This window comes from Neofelis nebulosa, chromosome 14 (assembly GCF_028018385.1).
Source record: "Neofelis nebulosa isolate mNeoNeb1 chromosome 14, mNeoNeb1.pri, whole genome shotgun sequence".
Classification (NCBI taxonomy): Eukaryota; Metazoa; Chordata; class Mammalia; order Carnivora; family Felidae; genus Neofelis; species Neofelis nebulosa.
In genome coordinates this window covers 54,488,058-54,505,280 of record NC_080795.1, presented here as the reverse complement: position 1 = coordinate 54,505,280, position 17,223 = coordinate 54,488,058, and the positions used below count along the sequence as shown (strand labels likewise).

The following is a 17,223-nucleotide window of genomic DNA, read 5'->3' as shown; positions in this document are numbered from 1 at the left end:
TAACGTTGAGTGCCAATCAATTGACAAAAGCGACACATGCTATAAAAATTCATACACAGTGACTGTACTAGTGAAAATGATAACATCCTCCTGCTTCAGATCCCTCACGGTTGTCTGTGAATCTTGTGGAATTTAAAACTTTAAGCCTCACTGCCCACAGAAAAGAGTAAACATAATTGCCAAAAGACGTAAGTTCACAGCAGCTTTATTCATAATAGCCCCAAACTGGAAATAAGACAAAAGCCCTTCAACAGGATGGTTAAATTGTGGTATATTCACACCACGGAATACGGTAAAGCAATGACAAAGAATGAACTACAGCTACATGCAACACACAAATCTCATAATATCAAACAGAAGCAGCTAGATGCAAAAGAGCACATACTGGATTATTTATCAATACAAATAACATTTAACAGATGTGCACATTACTGCGTGTATCTTTCACTGGAATTTTTTTAAAAAGGTCACAAACATATGTCCCATATTCCTTAATTTAACTTTGACTGAATAACAAAAGCTAGAGGATACAATTACCAATTTTAATGAGGAATCTTGAAAAATGGGAGCTGATGTCACTGATTATTTAACAACACAAACCCCTGATACTACATTCTGTTGTGCAGCTAAGAGTAAACGACTGAAACATATTTACAAGACATTTCATCTTGAAGATACTAAGATTACAACATTGAGCCAGCATAGGGTAAAGCAACTTTTGTGGAATACTTAAGAGTTTTCCTGTATTTTTAATCACAGAATCAGACTATCATTAAGCAAAACACTCTTTGAGACTTTCACAAAAATATTTAATTACTATTTAACTCCAATCTAGAGCTTATTATACTTGTTTTTGATTCACTGTGGAAAATTATATTAATTCCTTGGATAGTTTTGGAGGACATTACATTTTAAAGTACTTACATTTATAGTATTTAATACTGATCTTACTATAAATAACTCAAGCAGTACAAAAATTATTCAGGTCCTTTTGGAATTCTGGAAAGCTATCTTTTTCCTCCCAGTACCAATTTTGATACAAGCAAAAAGTGGTGTTTCTAACAGAAACAATTTAAGAACATATTGCAGAATTTCAAATTTTCTTTCAATAATCTCTGTTCAAAACTTTTACTGAAAGAGCCCATAGCGTTTCCTTTTAAGTCAACAGAGAAAATTCTAGTTAAATCTGTTTCTTAAGACAGTTTCCCCTTGTTTTTTCCCATAGATATATTTCTTAAAGACTTTAATGCTTAAAGTGAATTTTCATGCTCAAGTCTAACAAGCCTCTAACTCTTCATTTATGCTTAGAATAATTATCTTGTCCTATTAAAAGATATTCCATCTGAATGTCAGCCATTTATAAAAATTTTTTAAAAAGGTTATTAGATCAAAGCTAATTTTCCATAAATTGAAAACAGTAAGTTGCAACATTCTAAGCTTACCTGTGCAAAGCTCACAGCCATCATGGGTATATTATAACTGCAATTATATGAAGTCATGGTGACAGAATATTGGTTGGTAATACTTGATCCATTAATTTTGGTCTGATTCACCTGAAAGTTCTTTAAAAATATCCCTTTATTTGCTAATGCTGGAAGTCTTCTCTTTGGCATTTCTAAAGAACATGGAATAAATGGAAAATAAAATTTCATAGCTTCTGCTGCTAAAAAAGAAAATCATCAAATAATATCCATGTCATGGAATAGGAATAGCTGTTTAGAATCAAATTTTAGAAAGAAGATCTTAAGACAAGTAGTTTTTGGAGCTTGGCAAACTTTTACTTCTAGAATATAAAGCTTTAAAGTCTGTCAACATATGAGCTTTATCAGGTAAAAGAAAATATTTAAAAGCCACCAAACCCTGGGTTTCATGTAGCCTTCTGTGGGCCTGTTAGCTCTGCTCTGTCCTAGGTTCCTGAACGTAGTGCTAAGACGTGCACTGCATGAGGACAGGACTCGGGCTGTCTTGTCCACAGCAATTTCTTTAGTAGCTAGTACATTGCCTGGCACACAGTAGGTACTAAATGCATGCTATCTGTTGAACTACAACATCCATCTGAGCCCAAGTGAGCTGTCTTATATATGTGCTCCACTGATCAGAATGTAAATTCTGGTGAGAGCAGATTCAAAAGAAGTGACTCTAAAGTAGTACATTTAATTTTAACCAGTTGACTCGTGACCTTGCACTTGAAAGTAGTTCCAAAGGAAAGGATTTTAAAATTTCTCTGAAAAATGTGAGTAGTCACTGTTAAAGGTGACTGTTTAGAATTAGGTTGATTTTTTTAAAGATCACAGTTTAATTTTAATTATTTTATTATCACAGCTCATATGTAGGAGTCTACTGACATGACTATAAAACAATGCTTAGACTACCAGAAATAAATTTTTCATTTATAGTATTATTAATTATCACCATGATGTCCATGAAAATATTCAGTTTAATCCTACCAAACAGATGCCAATGTCAATAGCTGCCTTTTAGGAACACATATCTTTGTGATTAGTTTCTCAAAAATCAAACAAAGCAAAATGAAAATATTTGTCACAGTTTATATATCTATAAACAGAATCCAGGACTAGAAAGACTAATTCTTGCCATAATGACAAAGTTTTCATTAAGGGTACATTTATCCTTAGAATAAAAAATAATATTATTTAAATAATATTCAGATAAAAGAATGAGTCAAATATTTAGAGATTAATGTTTCTATGTAAAGTAAAGAATAATTCCCATGGTAAGATTTTTCTACAAGATAGATTTAGAGGTTTTGAATCGATATGAAACGATACAACATACCATCCCACGCAGACACTGTAGATGTCTGTCCAATGTATACTGTATCTACATAGAAAACCTGTGATTCTGATGCCTTCTGTAAACCAATCCTCTGAAGAGAAAAATTTGTCCCAGTGTATTTGGCTTGTATGAGGTCCAGAAGGTCTATGCAAGTGTAGGTCCAGCTGAAATATGGTTGATTAATGTAAACCAATACACTATAAAAAAGCACTAAATTCTTAAAGAGTAAAAGTGGTTTTTTTCCCACAAGAAGACCATTAAACACACTTTATTAGCGCAGAGGTGCAGCCATAACAAGAAACAGCAGACAGAAATTTGAACTGGTAGTAATAGACTTAATGTTGTATACTGTAAATATGGGTTTTCTTTTATTTGTAGCCTTGGCAATAGCCACAGGAAGGTGAAATATTCTGTAGTGGTAGGTAAGGAAATTAAGGAGTATGCGCCTTGGTGTAGAGCAAGCATATAAATAAAAACGAGACACAAGAATAAAGTAAACTATTTTAGTAAAAAATGTCAAGGATAGAACAGTAAATTCAGTTCAATACCAAGAAGCAAAACTGGAACTTGTTATTACTCCCAAAAGGGCTCCCTAGAGTTGCACTGTCTCCTGATATGAGACAAAAGTGGTAAGTGATTTACGTAAAGCACATTACCCCTTAAATATGTAATTTAGATTCAGATTTTGCACTTGATATTAACTGCATTGGAATTCTATGAGTTATAGTTAAGCAATTCAGCTATGAGCGTTTGCAACAAAGAGAAAAATATTGCCATCAAAATAACTAAACACAATTTAACAATAATCTTTATATCAGCTACTGCTGTAATTATTAACTGACTAGTTTGTTTGAGCACCTACTATTTTAATTTCCTTCATGGTTCCCAAACTCATCATGGGATCCACCTCAGTGCCTCAAAGCTTAGCTTAAGCTAACATATTTTTAGAAAACTGTGTGTGGAACTACAGCAAGATAAAGTGCTCTTTAAATAAATATGAAAAAAAAAACCACTTAGGGTCTCAGTAGAATTCTACCCTAATTATATAATTCTAAAGTTTAAGAAACTACTACTTAGAAAATTTAGTATACTGAACAGGACCCTTTATCAGACAAAAAGAGACTACAAATGATATCAAAACTTAAGTGAACAGCACACTGTCTTTGTGGCTACACAACAGTGTTTTATTATTATTATTATTATTATTATTATTATTATTTCTTTAACATTTATTTATTTTTGAGACAGAGAGACAGAGCATGAGCGGGGGAGGGGCAAAGAGAGAGAAGGACACAGAATCCAAAGTGGGCTCCAGGCTCTGAGCTGACACGGGGCTTGAATTCACAACCTGTGAAATTACCTGAGCAGAAGTCTGACGCTTAACTGACTGAGCCATGCAGGCATCCCTAGATAACAGTGTTTTCTAAAAGAAAATCATATTTCACTTTTCAGATTTTGAAACTTGATTTATAGCTACAAAAATCACTGTTTTGGAAAGGCTATACCATAATTCTTGGGGGGGGGGGGCAATGGCACTTCTAACACTAACATTGTACTAAAAATAATCTAACTCTAACACATCTACTTGATGGTGGCCTGTCTAACCTAAATCAAAGCAAATTTAGAAATACACAATAGGAGCAGGGGAGTTTACTTTGCCTTGACTGGCAATAATTTTACCCAGTGACCCGTATTCCTCTGAAAATCATGACATTCTTGTTTAAAGATATCATAGCATTTAGGGTAAAGGAAGCCCATCAGTCTTATCAAATGTATTTTACAGCAGATAAATTGCAGGTTAAAAGGAAAGACCTATTTAGCAATATAGTGATGCTTTGATGAATATGAAAGAACCAAGATCTGTAAAATGTTCCAAAATCTTGTCACAGTGAATGAGTCAAACGCATGCAGGTGATGCTCACCAAAACTAAAATTGTCAATCTAATCTGTTCAATTCAGGCACGCAGGGAATGTTTATAGCAAAATGCACCTGGAGAACACGTTTTCAAATAAAAAAGGTGTATATGTGCATGTGTATGTCTTCATTATGACTCTATTGTGTGTGAAATTTGTATGTGCGTTCTATGTGGAAATACAAAAGCGGATTGACACAAATTTCAGAAGATACAATAATAAAAAACAAAACGTAATTATGCAGAACTAACTTGTGCTTGAGGGTGTGGCAATTATAGTCATTAGATAGCTTTCTTAGACATCTATCTTCTTCCCTTATATTTCTCTGCTTGCATTTCTATGTGTCTAACTTTTGGCAAACCAAGCATTAAAAAGTGTCTCTTCTCCATTAATTTTGAAATATTCATTGAAATATTTTATTTGCTCTGCTCACACCTAGAAAGCACCTTGTTTTCAGTGATCAAAGCTTAATGACAATATTGTGATAAAGGAGTCTCTTTCTACCTGCCTTCAGTAAGTGGGAACATTATTAGATTTAATAATACATGACTTAAATTATAAGGTTTACCATTGTTTTACCTTCCAAATGGTCATGGGTGATGATAACACTAGACCAATTCTTATTTTCATAATCTATCTATTTATTTTTGCCACAATTATTTCTGTTAGGATGCTAATGTAGAGGGCATGAAAACAGCAGTCAGATCTATGCTGCACAGCATTTGTCAAAAACTAACAAAAAGTGGGGCATCTGGGTGGCTCAGTCAGTTAAACGTCCAAATCTTGATTTTTGGCTCAAGTCATAACCTCATAGTTGTGACATTGAGCCCTGTGTTAGGCTCCATGTTGGGTGTGGAGCCTGCTTAAGATTCTCTCTCTCCCTCTCTTTCTTTGCCCCTCTCCTGCTTGTATGCATACATACTCTCTCTCAAAAACAAAACAAAAAAACCCAAACTAACAAAAAGTGGAAAAAAAATTTAAAAAGTTAACAAAGAGTGGGTTTATGTTCAGGTTATATACTGTATTATAACTTCCATTTTACATTCACAGAATGTAACTTACTTGTTTCCATTAGTAAAGTTATATGTAAATTGTATATCATTGCTTCTAGTAATCTTGCTTCTGTCTTGGTATTGGAATTTTAGAGCAATATAATTTGCCAGGAATCCTTTGTATGCTAAACATAACTACACAGAAAATTAAAAAAGAAATCAGTAATAATATCTTAGCTTTAAGTTGTTTTATAGCAATCCAAGTTAACTCAACCTAATCCAGTAAATAAATATTGATAATTTTCCATACAAAATATTTCAGAACACAGAGACAGGGATAATTAATTTCAGCCAATTAGGTATAGAAGAATTGTGAAAGATTTTCTAGAAGAGGAAGTGGAGTTGAACGACCTTACAATTAAGGATTAATTCCTTATTGTTTTCTTAGATATGGTTTCCTTAAAAAATGAAAATAATTCACTCCCTTTAGTCATGTAGCAATGTAAAATTTAAATCCAGCTCTAAGTGAACTCTACAGTGGATGTAAAAGCCCAAACACACAAAGAGGAGATAAACACTGAAGTGGATTAATTGGGATGTGAATGCAACTAAGCATTTAGAGGTAAAGATGCATGTCACTGTAAAATGGTAGTTAAATACCAATCTTAATGGTCTACAACATCTTAAGCATACCGAATATATTTAGAACTTAGAACTTGAGGATGTATATCACAACATGAGAATTTTAAAACCAGAGAAAGGGTAAACAAGACTATGATTGCCAATCTTAAATACCTATCCTAAAACTCCCATCTCTACTCATGCTTTCCCTTCACTTCTCCTTGACTGGATACCCAAGATCACTCTATGATGGCTATCCATTTTTGTTTCTTCTTAATAAATAAAATATATTGAGGAGATTATACATTTTTAATTGTTTTAATATTTAAATTCATGTGCAAGTAATTTTCTCTGAAATTATAAGATAAAGCAGAATACGTGTGCATGATATTACATATTTTTTTCATTTTTTTTTTTTTTGAAAACCAACAGAAGAGGAAATCACAAGCCCCCAGAATGTGAACCACAGTACCTGTCTAATGTGACATGATTTCACATGACAAGCAGTTTTCCCTGTCTTATATTTCAGGAAATTTTATTATCAAGGTATTTTACAGATTAAATTAGCATATCATTTTGTTGAGTTCACCTGATTATAAGGAAATAATAAAATGTCTCCATATGGTAGTCTGTTTGGTTTAACATCTGTGGAGTCAAAGAGAACAGCTGGGTTTTTCAGGGAATAACGACCACAGTAAGCATCAGTTTCCGCTGTCTTCTGCCCTCTGTTAATATGTTCCTACAGAAACAGTAATATTTCAAATGAAAACATGACTTATTGTCCTGCTTTATTCCCCCACATCTCCACCCAATTTGTTCAAGTTCCAACTTGGATCCATTGCTTCCCACACCACTTTAACTTGAAATATTCTCTCTTCTTTGAAAGTCTAATGCTCTCATCCCGTATCACTCCTTTGGCTCCACAATCATATAATCCCTTGTACCTGTATTTGGCTATTTCCTAAATCTTATATTTCTCCTTATATCATTTTTTTTAATGTTTATTTATTTTTGAGACAGAGAGAGACAGAGCATGAACGGGGGAGGGTCAGAGAGAGAGGGAGACACAGAATGTGAAACAGGCTCCAGGCTCTGAGCTGTCAGCACAGAGCCTGATGCGGGGCTCGAACTCACAGACCGTGAGATCATGACCTGAGCCGAAGTCGGACGCTTAACCGACTGCGCCACCCAGGCGCCCCTATTTCTTCTTATATCATGAACTCTTAGGGATATTTATTCATTCCTTCCACAAATATTTTTTCATAATTTTTTTAAAGTTAATTTATTTTGAGGGAGACGAAGAGAGAGTGAGGGAGGGAGGTACAGAAAGAAAGGCAGGGACAGAGGATCTGAAGCAGGCTCTGTGCTGACAGCAGAGAGCCCAATGCAGGGCTCACACTCACAGACTCCCAAGATCACGACCTGAGCGGAAGTCGGATGCTCAACCGACTGAGCTACCCAGGCACCCCTCCACAAATATTCATTCAGTGTTCACTATGTGCCAGGTTATTGTTTGTTAATTTGTTTTTTGTTGAATCTTCAAGGTTCAAGTGGTGAAGAACACTATCCCTATATGGGATATTTCCTATCCCATGAAGTTTGGGACAAAGGAACTAAGGATTATAATACTGATGTTGAAGTATTATACATATATTATATAATTATGAGGTTGAAGAGAGGCCTAACTCACATATAAAGCATCAAGAAAGATAACTCAGAGGAAGCATTACATGAGTTGTCTTTAAAGATAAACAAGACTCATTTCAAAGGAAAGGTGGACTAAGGAGCTTCAGGGAGAGGGTAAAATAAGTGAAATAAGCAGGGATGTAAGAAGATGGTGCTGGGAAATGCAAATAATCAAAGTAAGATAGAGCAAAGAACGTGTGCCAGGGTGATGATGGGAAATGAAGAAAGGAAAGAGCATAGTGTAAATTACTGTGCAATTCCCAAGGCTGCTAGCACTACATTCAGGATAGGAGAACCCAAGTACATGCATGTTTATTAAATTAATTTGAAATGAGAGCCAATTAAATGGAAAGATTTTCCTTGTTTTTTCACTAATAAATCTGCTCATTTAAACAGATTTAAAGCATGTGATTTAAAGCATGTGATAAATATCTTTAAGGATTCATTTTCATTTCTAAGGTATTGATCTGAATCAAATCACTAGCCTATATAGTCCTTATTCTTATGGTATTCATTTGGAAATGGTGAATATCTGGCTTCCTCGGATTTTCAAAATAAGAATTAGGAAGATAAGAGTATTCTGAAATTTTCTTTACTGTACATCAAAGAAAAGTTCTTATACCTCACCAAGAGAGAAATAAGGACAAGTATTTTACTAATTGACCAGAGGGTAATCTCAAAAATCAAGGGAAGCTCTACTACAAATTATATGCTCAGAAGCCAACGAGGAAACAGGATATACTCTGCGTCCAAGTAAACAAGTAAAACACCCTATAGATCTTATATTGTCCATCATCTTTCTTACTTTCCCTTGATCGAGAAAATTCATATGTGGTGAATTTCACAAATGAATCACATTATAATGCAAGGAGATGATAAAGCAGACCTTACCAATAAATGTGTAACAAATTATTTTTGCAATTTGACAATAGGAATTAATGTTAGTCCAAAGAGAATCACAAGATTCCAAGCATTTATACAAATTCTTATTTGGTCAGTTTCACTGTTCATGTACATTCCATACCAGGTTAAAATCAGACTCATAATCTCTAAAGTATTTCACAACAAATCCTTCTTCAAAATTTGCAATTTGCAGTGGACACTTGGCAGTAACCATTTCTTCTACGGCTGCCTGAAACTAAATTAAAAATATGAGCTTTAGTAACTTCTTTTTCATGAAGAGTTAGAGCATTTATACTATTACTACTCATTCCACTAATTAGTTATAATTGAACATTTGCATAATTCCCATACTTCAGCCATCATTATGAGATCATTTCCTAAATAATTTTAAGTTAATATGTAATAATTTTAGTGTCTAGTGACTTTTTCAAGAGTTTTATTTTAGAATCACAATAGTTACATCCAATTGGGTAACATTAGCTTACACCGTTGTTATGTAAGGTAGACATACTTGTTTAGTAGTTTTTTTTAAAGAGGGCAATGAGGCAAACCTAAATGAATTAGCACTCAATTAAACAGGTTCCAAGTGAATAGTTTTCCCCATTAGCTCAAAATTAACTGGAAAAAACTATACACTGTATTCTGTTTTTCAAAATATGCAAATACAATATACAAAATATACAATGTATTCTGTTTTTCAAAAGAAGAGATTCAGATACTATAAGACTGTATTGATGGTTATTTTAAAAATAATAAATGATCTTGGATTATACAGGAATTGGTACACATTTATTCACAAGTTTTCCTGTAATTTCCACATCTACTTCTCTTGCAAAGCACAGATATAATTAGCATTTAGAATTAAGGAGATAAAGTAAGATGTTAATCATCAAACAAATATTAACCTAAACTCATTGTGTAGATAGTTGTCAAAATTCAATAACTCCCAAGCAAACATTCTTTCTACAAAAACAGCTGCCCCACACAGAGATACAATGGATCCTGTTGGCACAGATCTAAGAACCCCCCCTTTCATCCCCTGTGTCTCTGTGATGTTTCCTCCCTTCTCCACTCTCTATGGGTTGGCTCCAACACATCATGTCAAGTAAAAGAGTATATTACCGCTCCTTAAAGTGTGGGGTTTATTTTGTTTTCTTTTGTTTTACTAGAAAGGTGATATTTAAATAGCTTTCTATTTAATAAATTAGCTAAGAGCATACTTCAGCTTCTGATGACCATGGGGTCAGAGGTTTTGAAGTGATTCCATCCCAGTTTAGTGTGAATGTGTCCAAACTGGGTTTTCCTTTGATTTGTTCTGTAATATCCAGGGTGACATTGTTCCCTTCAATCATTTCATAACCAAGCAGATCAAAGTCTCCTGTGATGAAGTACCAAATAGGATTTGAAGATGTTAATTTAATAAAATACCAATATATCCATGAGTAACAAAATTGGTTTTATTGTATTATCACAAAAAAAAGGGGGATGAATGGGGAAGATGTGGATCCTTGAATTTGAGCTAAAGATTTAGCCGTAGCAGAAACAGCAAAATAGCAGATAAAGTGCTATTCATTTAAGGTTCAATATCCATGGCTTAAAATAAAGTATTACGGGATAAACAAAAGGAGGTATTGGGACCATGAGGTAAAGATCAACGACCAGTGGGATATTCCAAAACTTCTTTTCGTTTTGTCCCAGTACCATTATCATAGTATAGAGGGCTAGGTTGGGATATTGCTATTTTCTTTAAACATGAATACAGTACAAAACTGAATTCCAGGAAATAGCCCGAGGCCTGGGAGGCCTGTTAATACAATCTCACTTTAAGAGAAATAAGGGCTTGTCCTCAGATTTATCTCTGCTTTGGGAAGATGCTTCACCATTGGAAACCCACTGACCTCTGTTGGGTAGAGTCCTAGAATTTGATTTGGTACTTATGATTTTGGTACTATATTTCTTAAGGCTGCTGAAGCTGTAAAATTTCTCTCTGAACTATAGATGTATTCCTTGGAGAACAAGGATCACCATATCTTCATTTATACAGCATTTTTGACAATCTAAACTTTGGGAAATTTTTAGAATTTCAATTCATGTTAAATGAAATTCTTTGCCCTCCATCCAACAAGCAAATTAAACAATTTTATAAAATGAGAAATAAACAATGAATTGGAACATAATTATTGCCCAAAGAAAAGTAAACACATACATATTCAGGGACCTATTTTTGAACTACATAGCCCAAACACTAAATTTGGTCGTTAAACTTGACTTTAAGACTTGAAAATGCAAAACATTAATAGGAAGTTAATAGCTATTGCTTGAAAAGGACAGAGAGGTAAAAATAATTTTGGTAAATGGTGTCTTAAACACAGGTGAAATGTTTTCTTTCAGTTTTTGTTTTTGTATGTTTTTTTTTTTTTCTCACTGTAGGAATTCTCAGGGATTTTATTATTCTAATGAGATCTGTCAATCTTCAAGGATAAGCTGGGGTATGCAGTTTCCCATGTGGATTTGACCACAGAATCCTTTCATCAGGCAAGATCTGGTTAGACTAGTGTCTCCCAAGACATGCTAACTACTTAAAGCTCATTTCCAGAATTCATATCTTTGCTTATTTTTTCTAAATATGAAGTAGCCTATTATACAGATAGTGCATTTATGGTATATATAGTGTTTCTCATGCATTGAAGCTGTACATTCCTTGAAATAGGACTAAAATTTTAATTACAATAGAAAAAAATTGACCATTTATTTTCTATTTCTCCTAAAAGTGATCAAGGCTATGAATCCACTTCTTTCTCTGCCATTTTATGGAATTTTTACTTTTTTTTACTTTTTTTAAATTTTTTATTATATGAAATTTATTGTCAAATTAGTTTCCATACAACACCCAGTACTCATCCCAAAAGATGCCCTCTTCAATGCCCATCACCTACCCTCCTCTCCCTCCCACCCCCCATCAACCCTCAGTTTGTTCTCAGTTTTTAAGAGTCTCTTATGCTTTGATTCTGTCTCCCAATCTAACCTCTTTTTTGTCTTTTTTTTCCTTCCCCTCCCCCATGGGTTTCTGTTAAGTTTCTCAGGATCCACATAAGAGTAAAAACATATGGTATTTGTCTTTCTCTGTATGGCTTATTTCACTTAGCATAACACTCTCCAGTTCCATCCACGTTGCTACAAAGGGCCATATTTCATTCTTTCTCATTGCCACGTAGTATGGAGTTTTTAATTTTTTCAGTGGAGCTTTAGAGAATATAAATTTGTTTCTTAGAGAAAAATTTACAGAAGTACAAAATGAGATAGATGCTTACCTCTAGTTGATATAAACGTTACCATGTAAACATAGCTTTGGGAGTTTTGTGTTCTTATTACTTGAACTGTATCTGGTTTTATAGACCAGAGGTCATTTAAAGCTGATTGCAGTATGAAGTCAGAAGCATCACCAGGTACCAAGACTTGGATGAATTAAAAAAAAATAAAAATAAAAAGGCAAATGATTAGGGGCCTTAATTTAAAAAAAAAAAAAGAAAAGAGTTGCAATCTTTCTGCACTAACCACAGCCAGCACTGATGTCTTATATTTGAATTTTTAAAGCACCCGTAGTCTGTATCATATATTATCATTTAATAAAATTGTGTTTTGAAAGTAATTTGAGTTCAATAATAGTGACTACTTCATTGGATTGTAATTTCCTAAAGATCAGGATCGTATTTTATTGTTTTAATATTCCCATGGTAATAAGCATTGTTATTACCATTGTTATTATTGTTATATAAGCTATTTGGAAAACAGTAATCACCCATTAATATTTACTTATTGAAACAATTAACAGAAATAGAAAACTTATATTTTCAGGTTTATTATAAAATATAGAGACTCAATGTTTTTGTTAACAGATAAATTAGTATCTCACAACTTTTTTTTGAGAAATTGGAATATTTACTTCTCTGTAATGATGAATTTAATTCTTATTATCTTAACTTATCCCTGTGAGTCACAGATACATAAAATCCTTCTATGCACTTAGATATACATTTATTGTGATCATTACAAAAGAAAATGATAGTATATACCAGGAAGTTGTTTTTACTGATACCATTTTTTATCCCAGTCCAAAGGTTTTTCTTCATAATACATTTTTAGCTTCTTTGTCTAGCACACTATCAAAACAATATTTTCCAGAAAGAACTAGACTAGACTAAATTTTTATAATTTCATCTCTAAATGAAGAGACATGAAATCTCCTTTATTATTTGCAACTTACCAGTTCTTTCCATGTTATAGATTAATCTATAATGGTAGTGGGAACATGAATTAGCTTCCACGCATGGGCTGGTTACTGTTATCTTTTGAACTTCACTCCTTGCAGTAGTTCTTTCCCAGTTTTCCAATGTTATAACCTATTTCCCAGTTAAAAAAAAACCTTCACTGTATAGAAAAGCACATTTAAAAAGCATGATAATTATTCAATGCTTCTTTATTGCTCTATTTTACTGCAAATGATAAAATATTTTAAAGTTTCAGTCTTATCAAATAACAGCCTCTTTCATTTATAATACAGATACTTCTAACCACAAGTCAATAATTTTCCATGACTGCTTTCCCCTCAAGTGGTATCTTCCACAGTAAAATTAATAACTGAACAGAGCTATCTTGGAATGTTAACTTTCTACAAAGCAGATCTATCTTCACAGCAAACCTGTATTTCCTGGACAATTGTCGACTGGGATCTGATAACTTGTTCTTCATTTACTGCATCTTCTGTTTGTTGCTCAGTATAGACATTTCTATACTGGTACAAGCCAACATCAACAAAGGCACTCAGTCTATACTCCTGCAGCAAGATTTCAATGTAGTACCTGAAAAATATGAAATTTTTTCCAATGAATAAAATTTCAACACTATATAAAATACCTCCCTATTAAATGATTTATGTTGTAGTATCCCTGATTTTAAATATTAAACTTTCATGGCAGTTTTTTTAAAATAAAATGAATTATGTAGGGTATCTGCACTAGAGATACAGAGTTGTCCCCATTCGTGACTAATTCATTCAGTTTTGTCAATAAATATTTATTGAAAAAAAATACATTCCCCTATCCTATCCTCAAGGAGCTTAAAACAAAATTACATTGTAGATTATAATGCAAACTCCCTGGCATAAAACACAGAAGGCATACAGAGTTTAAATACTCTAATGTGTATAAGAAAATAACAGGCAAACTTAGACATATCATGTTTTGTATCTGAGTGGTTAAATGTTGTCAGGGATGGAAGTTCCTTTCTAGTTCCTTGAATAATGACTCCAGTTATAACTGGGGAAATAAAACACTGCTTCAGGAAACTATTACTGATTAGATTGATCATGGCCTCTCCAACAAGCTGGATCATCTAATTGCATGTCCAGGATAAGGTATTTGCTGACTGGCTGTTACAGGTGAGTGAAAAGCTACTGGTTACCTACTTAAATCTCAATCAATGTCACCATTGCTCCCATCTTTGGAGAGGCCAGCTGGGAGTTCCTCTAAATTGCCTCACATCGTTTAACAGATACCCTTTTGTATATGAAGAATAAATATTCACAATTCATGAAAGACTGAATGAGGGACATTTATCACCTCTCATCTTTCTAGGATGATGAGGCTCTGGGTCATCCTCCTCATAGAACTGATACAGGAGGATTCCATCAGGCTCTTGGCTGCTCTGAGAATCTGTTTGCCAGCTCTACCAAATGAATGTGGGCAATACTAAGAAGTAGGGCTCAGGGGCGCCTGGGTGGCTCAGTCGGTTGAGCGTCTGACTTCGGCTCAGGTCACGATCTCGCGGTCTGTGAGTTCGAGCCCCGCATCGGGCTCTGGGCTGATGGCTCAGAGCCTGGAGCCTGCTTCCGATTCTGTGTCTCCCTCTCTCTCTCTGACCCTCCCCTGTTCATGCTCTGTCTCTCTCTGTCTCAAAAATAAAATAAAACAAAAAAAAAATTAAAAAAAAAAAAAAGAAGTAGTGCTCAAAGAAGAACCATTAAATTCTGTACCCTGTTAGCAGCTTAAAAATATTAATTAGGCACTTTCTATGTATCACACACTAAACTGAGAACTTTATAGACATCATATTTAATCTTCACAAAGTCCTGTAAAACATATAATTCTCTTTGTTCATATGAATAACAGAGACTAAGAGAGTTTTAAAGATTAAAGGATTATTAAAAATTAGTAACTGATTCAAAGTAGAACAGGGTAATGAAAAAGAAATTCACTTAGAGATGGGGCTATATTATCTGAGTAGGATGAATTTGGCAAATGAGCAGCTACCTTTGGAAAGGTCTAGGGACCACTGTGCAATAAGCCAAGTACAGTGGCCTCAGTTTCAAAATTCACAGCCATCATTATAAGCATCAGTGTGTAAATTCCAAGCTGCCTTGCAGAAAGCAGACAGCAGATGTATTAGGGCTCACTTTCATGTAAGCTCTACGCTCCTGCCAAGCAGGTAAACTAAATGCATTTTCCACGGCCAAGGCAAAGCCTGAAAGTGTATTAACACTTAATAGCAGTAGGGATTAATTAGGTGTTCCATTTACCCTGAATTGGCCCACTGATCCTGGTTAAAAAAGCAAGTGTTTAAGTACATAAAGAAGTGATAGTAGAAGGAGGAGGATAGAAAGAATGGAACGCTTTCTCCATGTCATTATTACTAAGATTTCAGTGAGAACACTGAGCGTAATTGCTTTCAGGTACCTTTAATCCCAACCCTCTCTGTCTAGTTCCAAAAGATCTTCATGGTGCTGTCAATATCTGGAAGGATGGTGTGATAGAATGAAGGGGGAAAAAAACAACAATATCCTTCCATCTAGAAGTGAAGTCTATTTCTTCACCCCCCTTGAATCTAGATTTGGCCATTTGCTTTGGCCAATAGGATATTAGCAAAAGTGATACAAGCAGAATCTTTAAAAAGATTATGTACAGTAGGAATTTCTTTCTTCACTGCTGGAAACCCATTCACAAATTTGACAAGCCTGGGGTAGCTCTTGGGAGGCGAGAGACCATGTGGAGTGGGACATCCCAAATATCTAAGTTCCAGCCATGCCAACTGAGGCTCCTGATATATAAGTGAGGCCATCCTAGGCCATCCATCACCAACTAGAGTAGACAGAACCAAAAGAACTGCCTGGCCAATCACAAAATTGAGTTGCTTAAGTTACAAAATTTGGGGGGGCGGGCTGGTATCTTATGCAGCAAAACCTAACACATACAAATGATAAATGGAAGATGATATCACGGAGTCTTTAGATCTCCGTGTAACTTAGCTACTTTGAATTTATCATGTCTTTTACCTCTTGCTTTCCAGGAATCCTGAATGCCTTTTTGAATGGTATCTCATATTTGAATGAAACTCTCATTTTCTCCCTGGACTTGACCTTTCAGCACTAAGTGATATACTCCTTAAGGGTAGGGAGTAGATTTGAATATTTTTGTATTAAATTTCCTGGCCCAATATCTAAATCAGTGAATATTAAATATATGTTAGCTGTGTTAATAATTCATGTGGTTTTATGTTTCTTCTCTAGAAATATTCAAGAGCTCAGCTTAGATGGCTGAATTGACTGAAAGGTCCTAGTAAGAAACTAAGAACAGGATCAAGTAAATTTCACAAAATTATAATTTCTGCAACAGAAATATTTAGATTTCAAATTTCCCTGGTTAGATGAATGTCAATATTCTTGGAAATACAGAAGCAATTTTTAATAAAATTATAGAGAATGACCAATTATAAATTAAGCCAATGAAATAACATCATTTCTACCAATAAAACAAATTGACAATGTTTTTAGATATAAACTTACAGTTCTTAAATACCACATAACAGTTTAATGAAAATTAAAAAAACCTTACTCTTTTCCTTTCTGAAGATGAATGTCATCTGAACTTTGTGTTGGACTGGAAAAATAATTGTTGGCATTGGAAGAATGATACGCAATCTTCACCTTATCCCAGAGAGAGAGAGAGAGAGAGAGAGAGTGAGAGGGAGAGAGAGAGAGGAGAACTTATTAATAAACTTTTCAGCATTTGTTTATCATTTATTATTTCTGTCAGTCCTAGAGCTTTCATGAACAGAAAATGTGAAACTACATATTTTTCTTCTAAGATCTGTTATCCATGGTGAAATCCAGTGTTTAAAACTTATCAAAGTTCACTTCATACTTTCCACCCTTACCTAACATCAGAACCACTATACCATAAATACACACAAACCACAGCTTTTCCACAATTAGTACTGCGATGGAAAATAGAAAGATATATACCAGGAGGAAGGTTGA

The 17,223-nt window shown here is 34.2% G+C and overlaps 1 protein-coding gene across 1 annotated transcript in view; it reads right to left on the bottom strand.

Moving 5' to 3' along the window:
* Positions 1–17,223, bottom strand: part of PKHD1L1 (PKHD1 like 1) — a 159,903-nt gene that overhangs the window by 110,003 nt on the left and 32,677 nt on the right. The window contains exons 14-23 of the mRNA XM_058698855.1: positions 16,799–16,890; positions 13,612–13,771; positions 13,177–13,312; positions 12,224–12,367; positions 10,133–10,290; positions 9,034–9,147; positions 6,913–7,062; positions 5,773–5,897; positions 2,797–2,960; positions 1,443–1,615 (exon numbers count right to left, since the gene is read on the bottom strand). Coding sequence (XP_058554838.1) covers positions 1,443–1,615; positions 2,797–2,960; positions 5,773–5,897; positions 6,913–7,062; positions 9,034–9,147; positions 10,133–10,290; positions 12,224–12,367; positions 13,177–13,312; positions 13,612–13,771; positions 16,799–16,890 — 1,416 coding nt within the window. The remainder of the gene's footprint in view (positions 1–1,442; positions 1,616–2,796; positions 2,961–5,772; positions 5,898–6,912; positions 7,063–9,033; positions 9,148–10,132; positions 10,291–12,223; positions 12,368–13,176; positions 13,313–13,611; positions 13,772–16,798; positions 16,891–17,223) is intronic.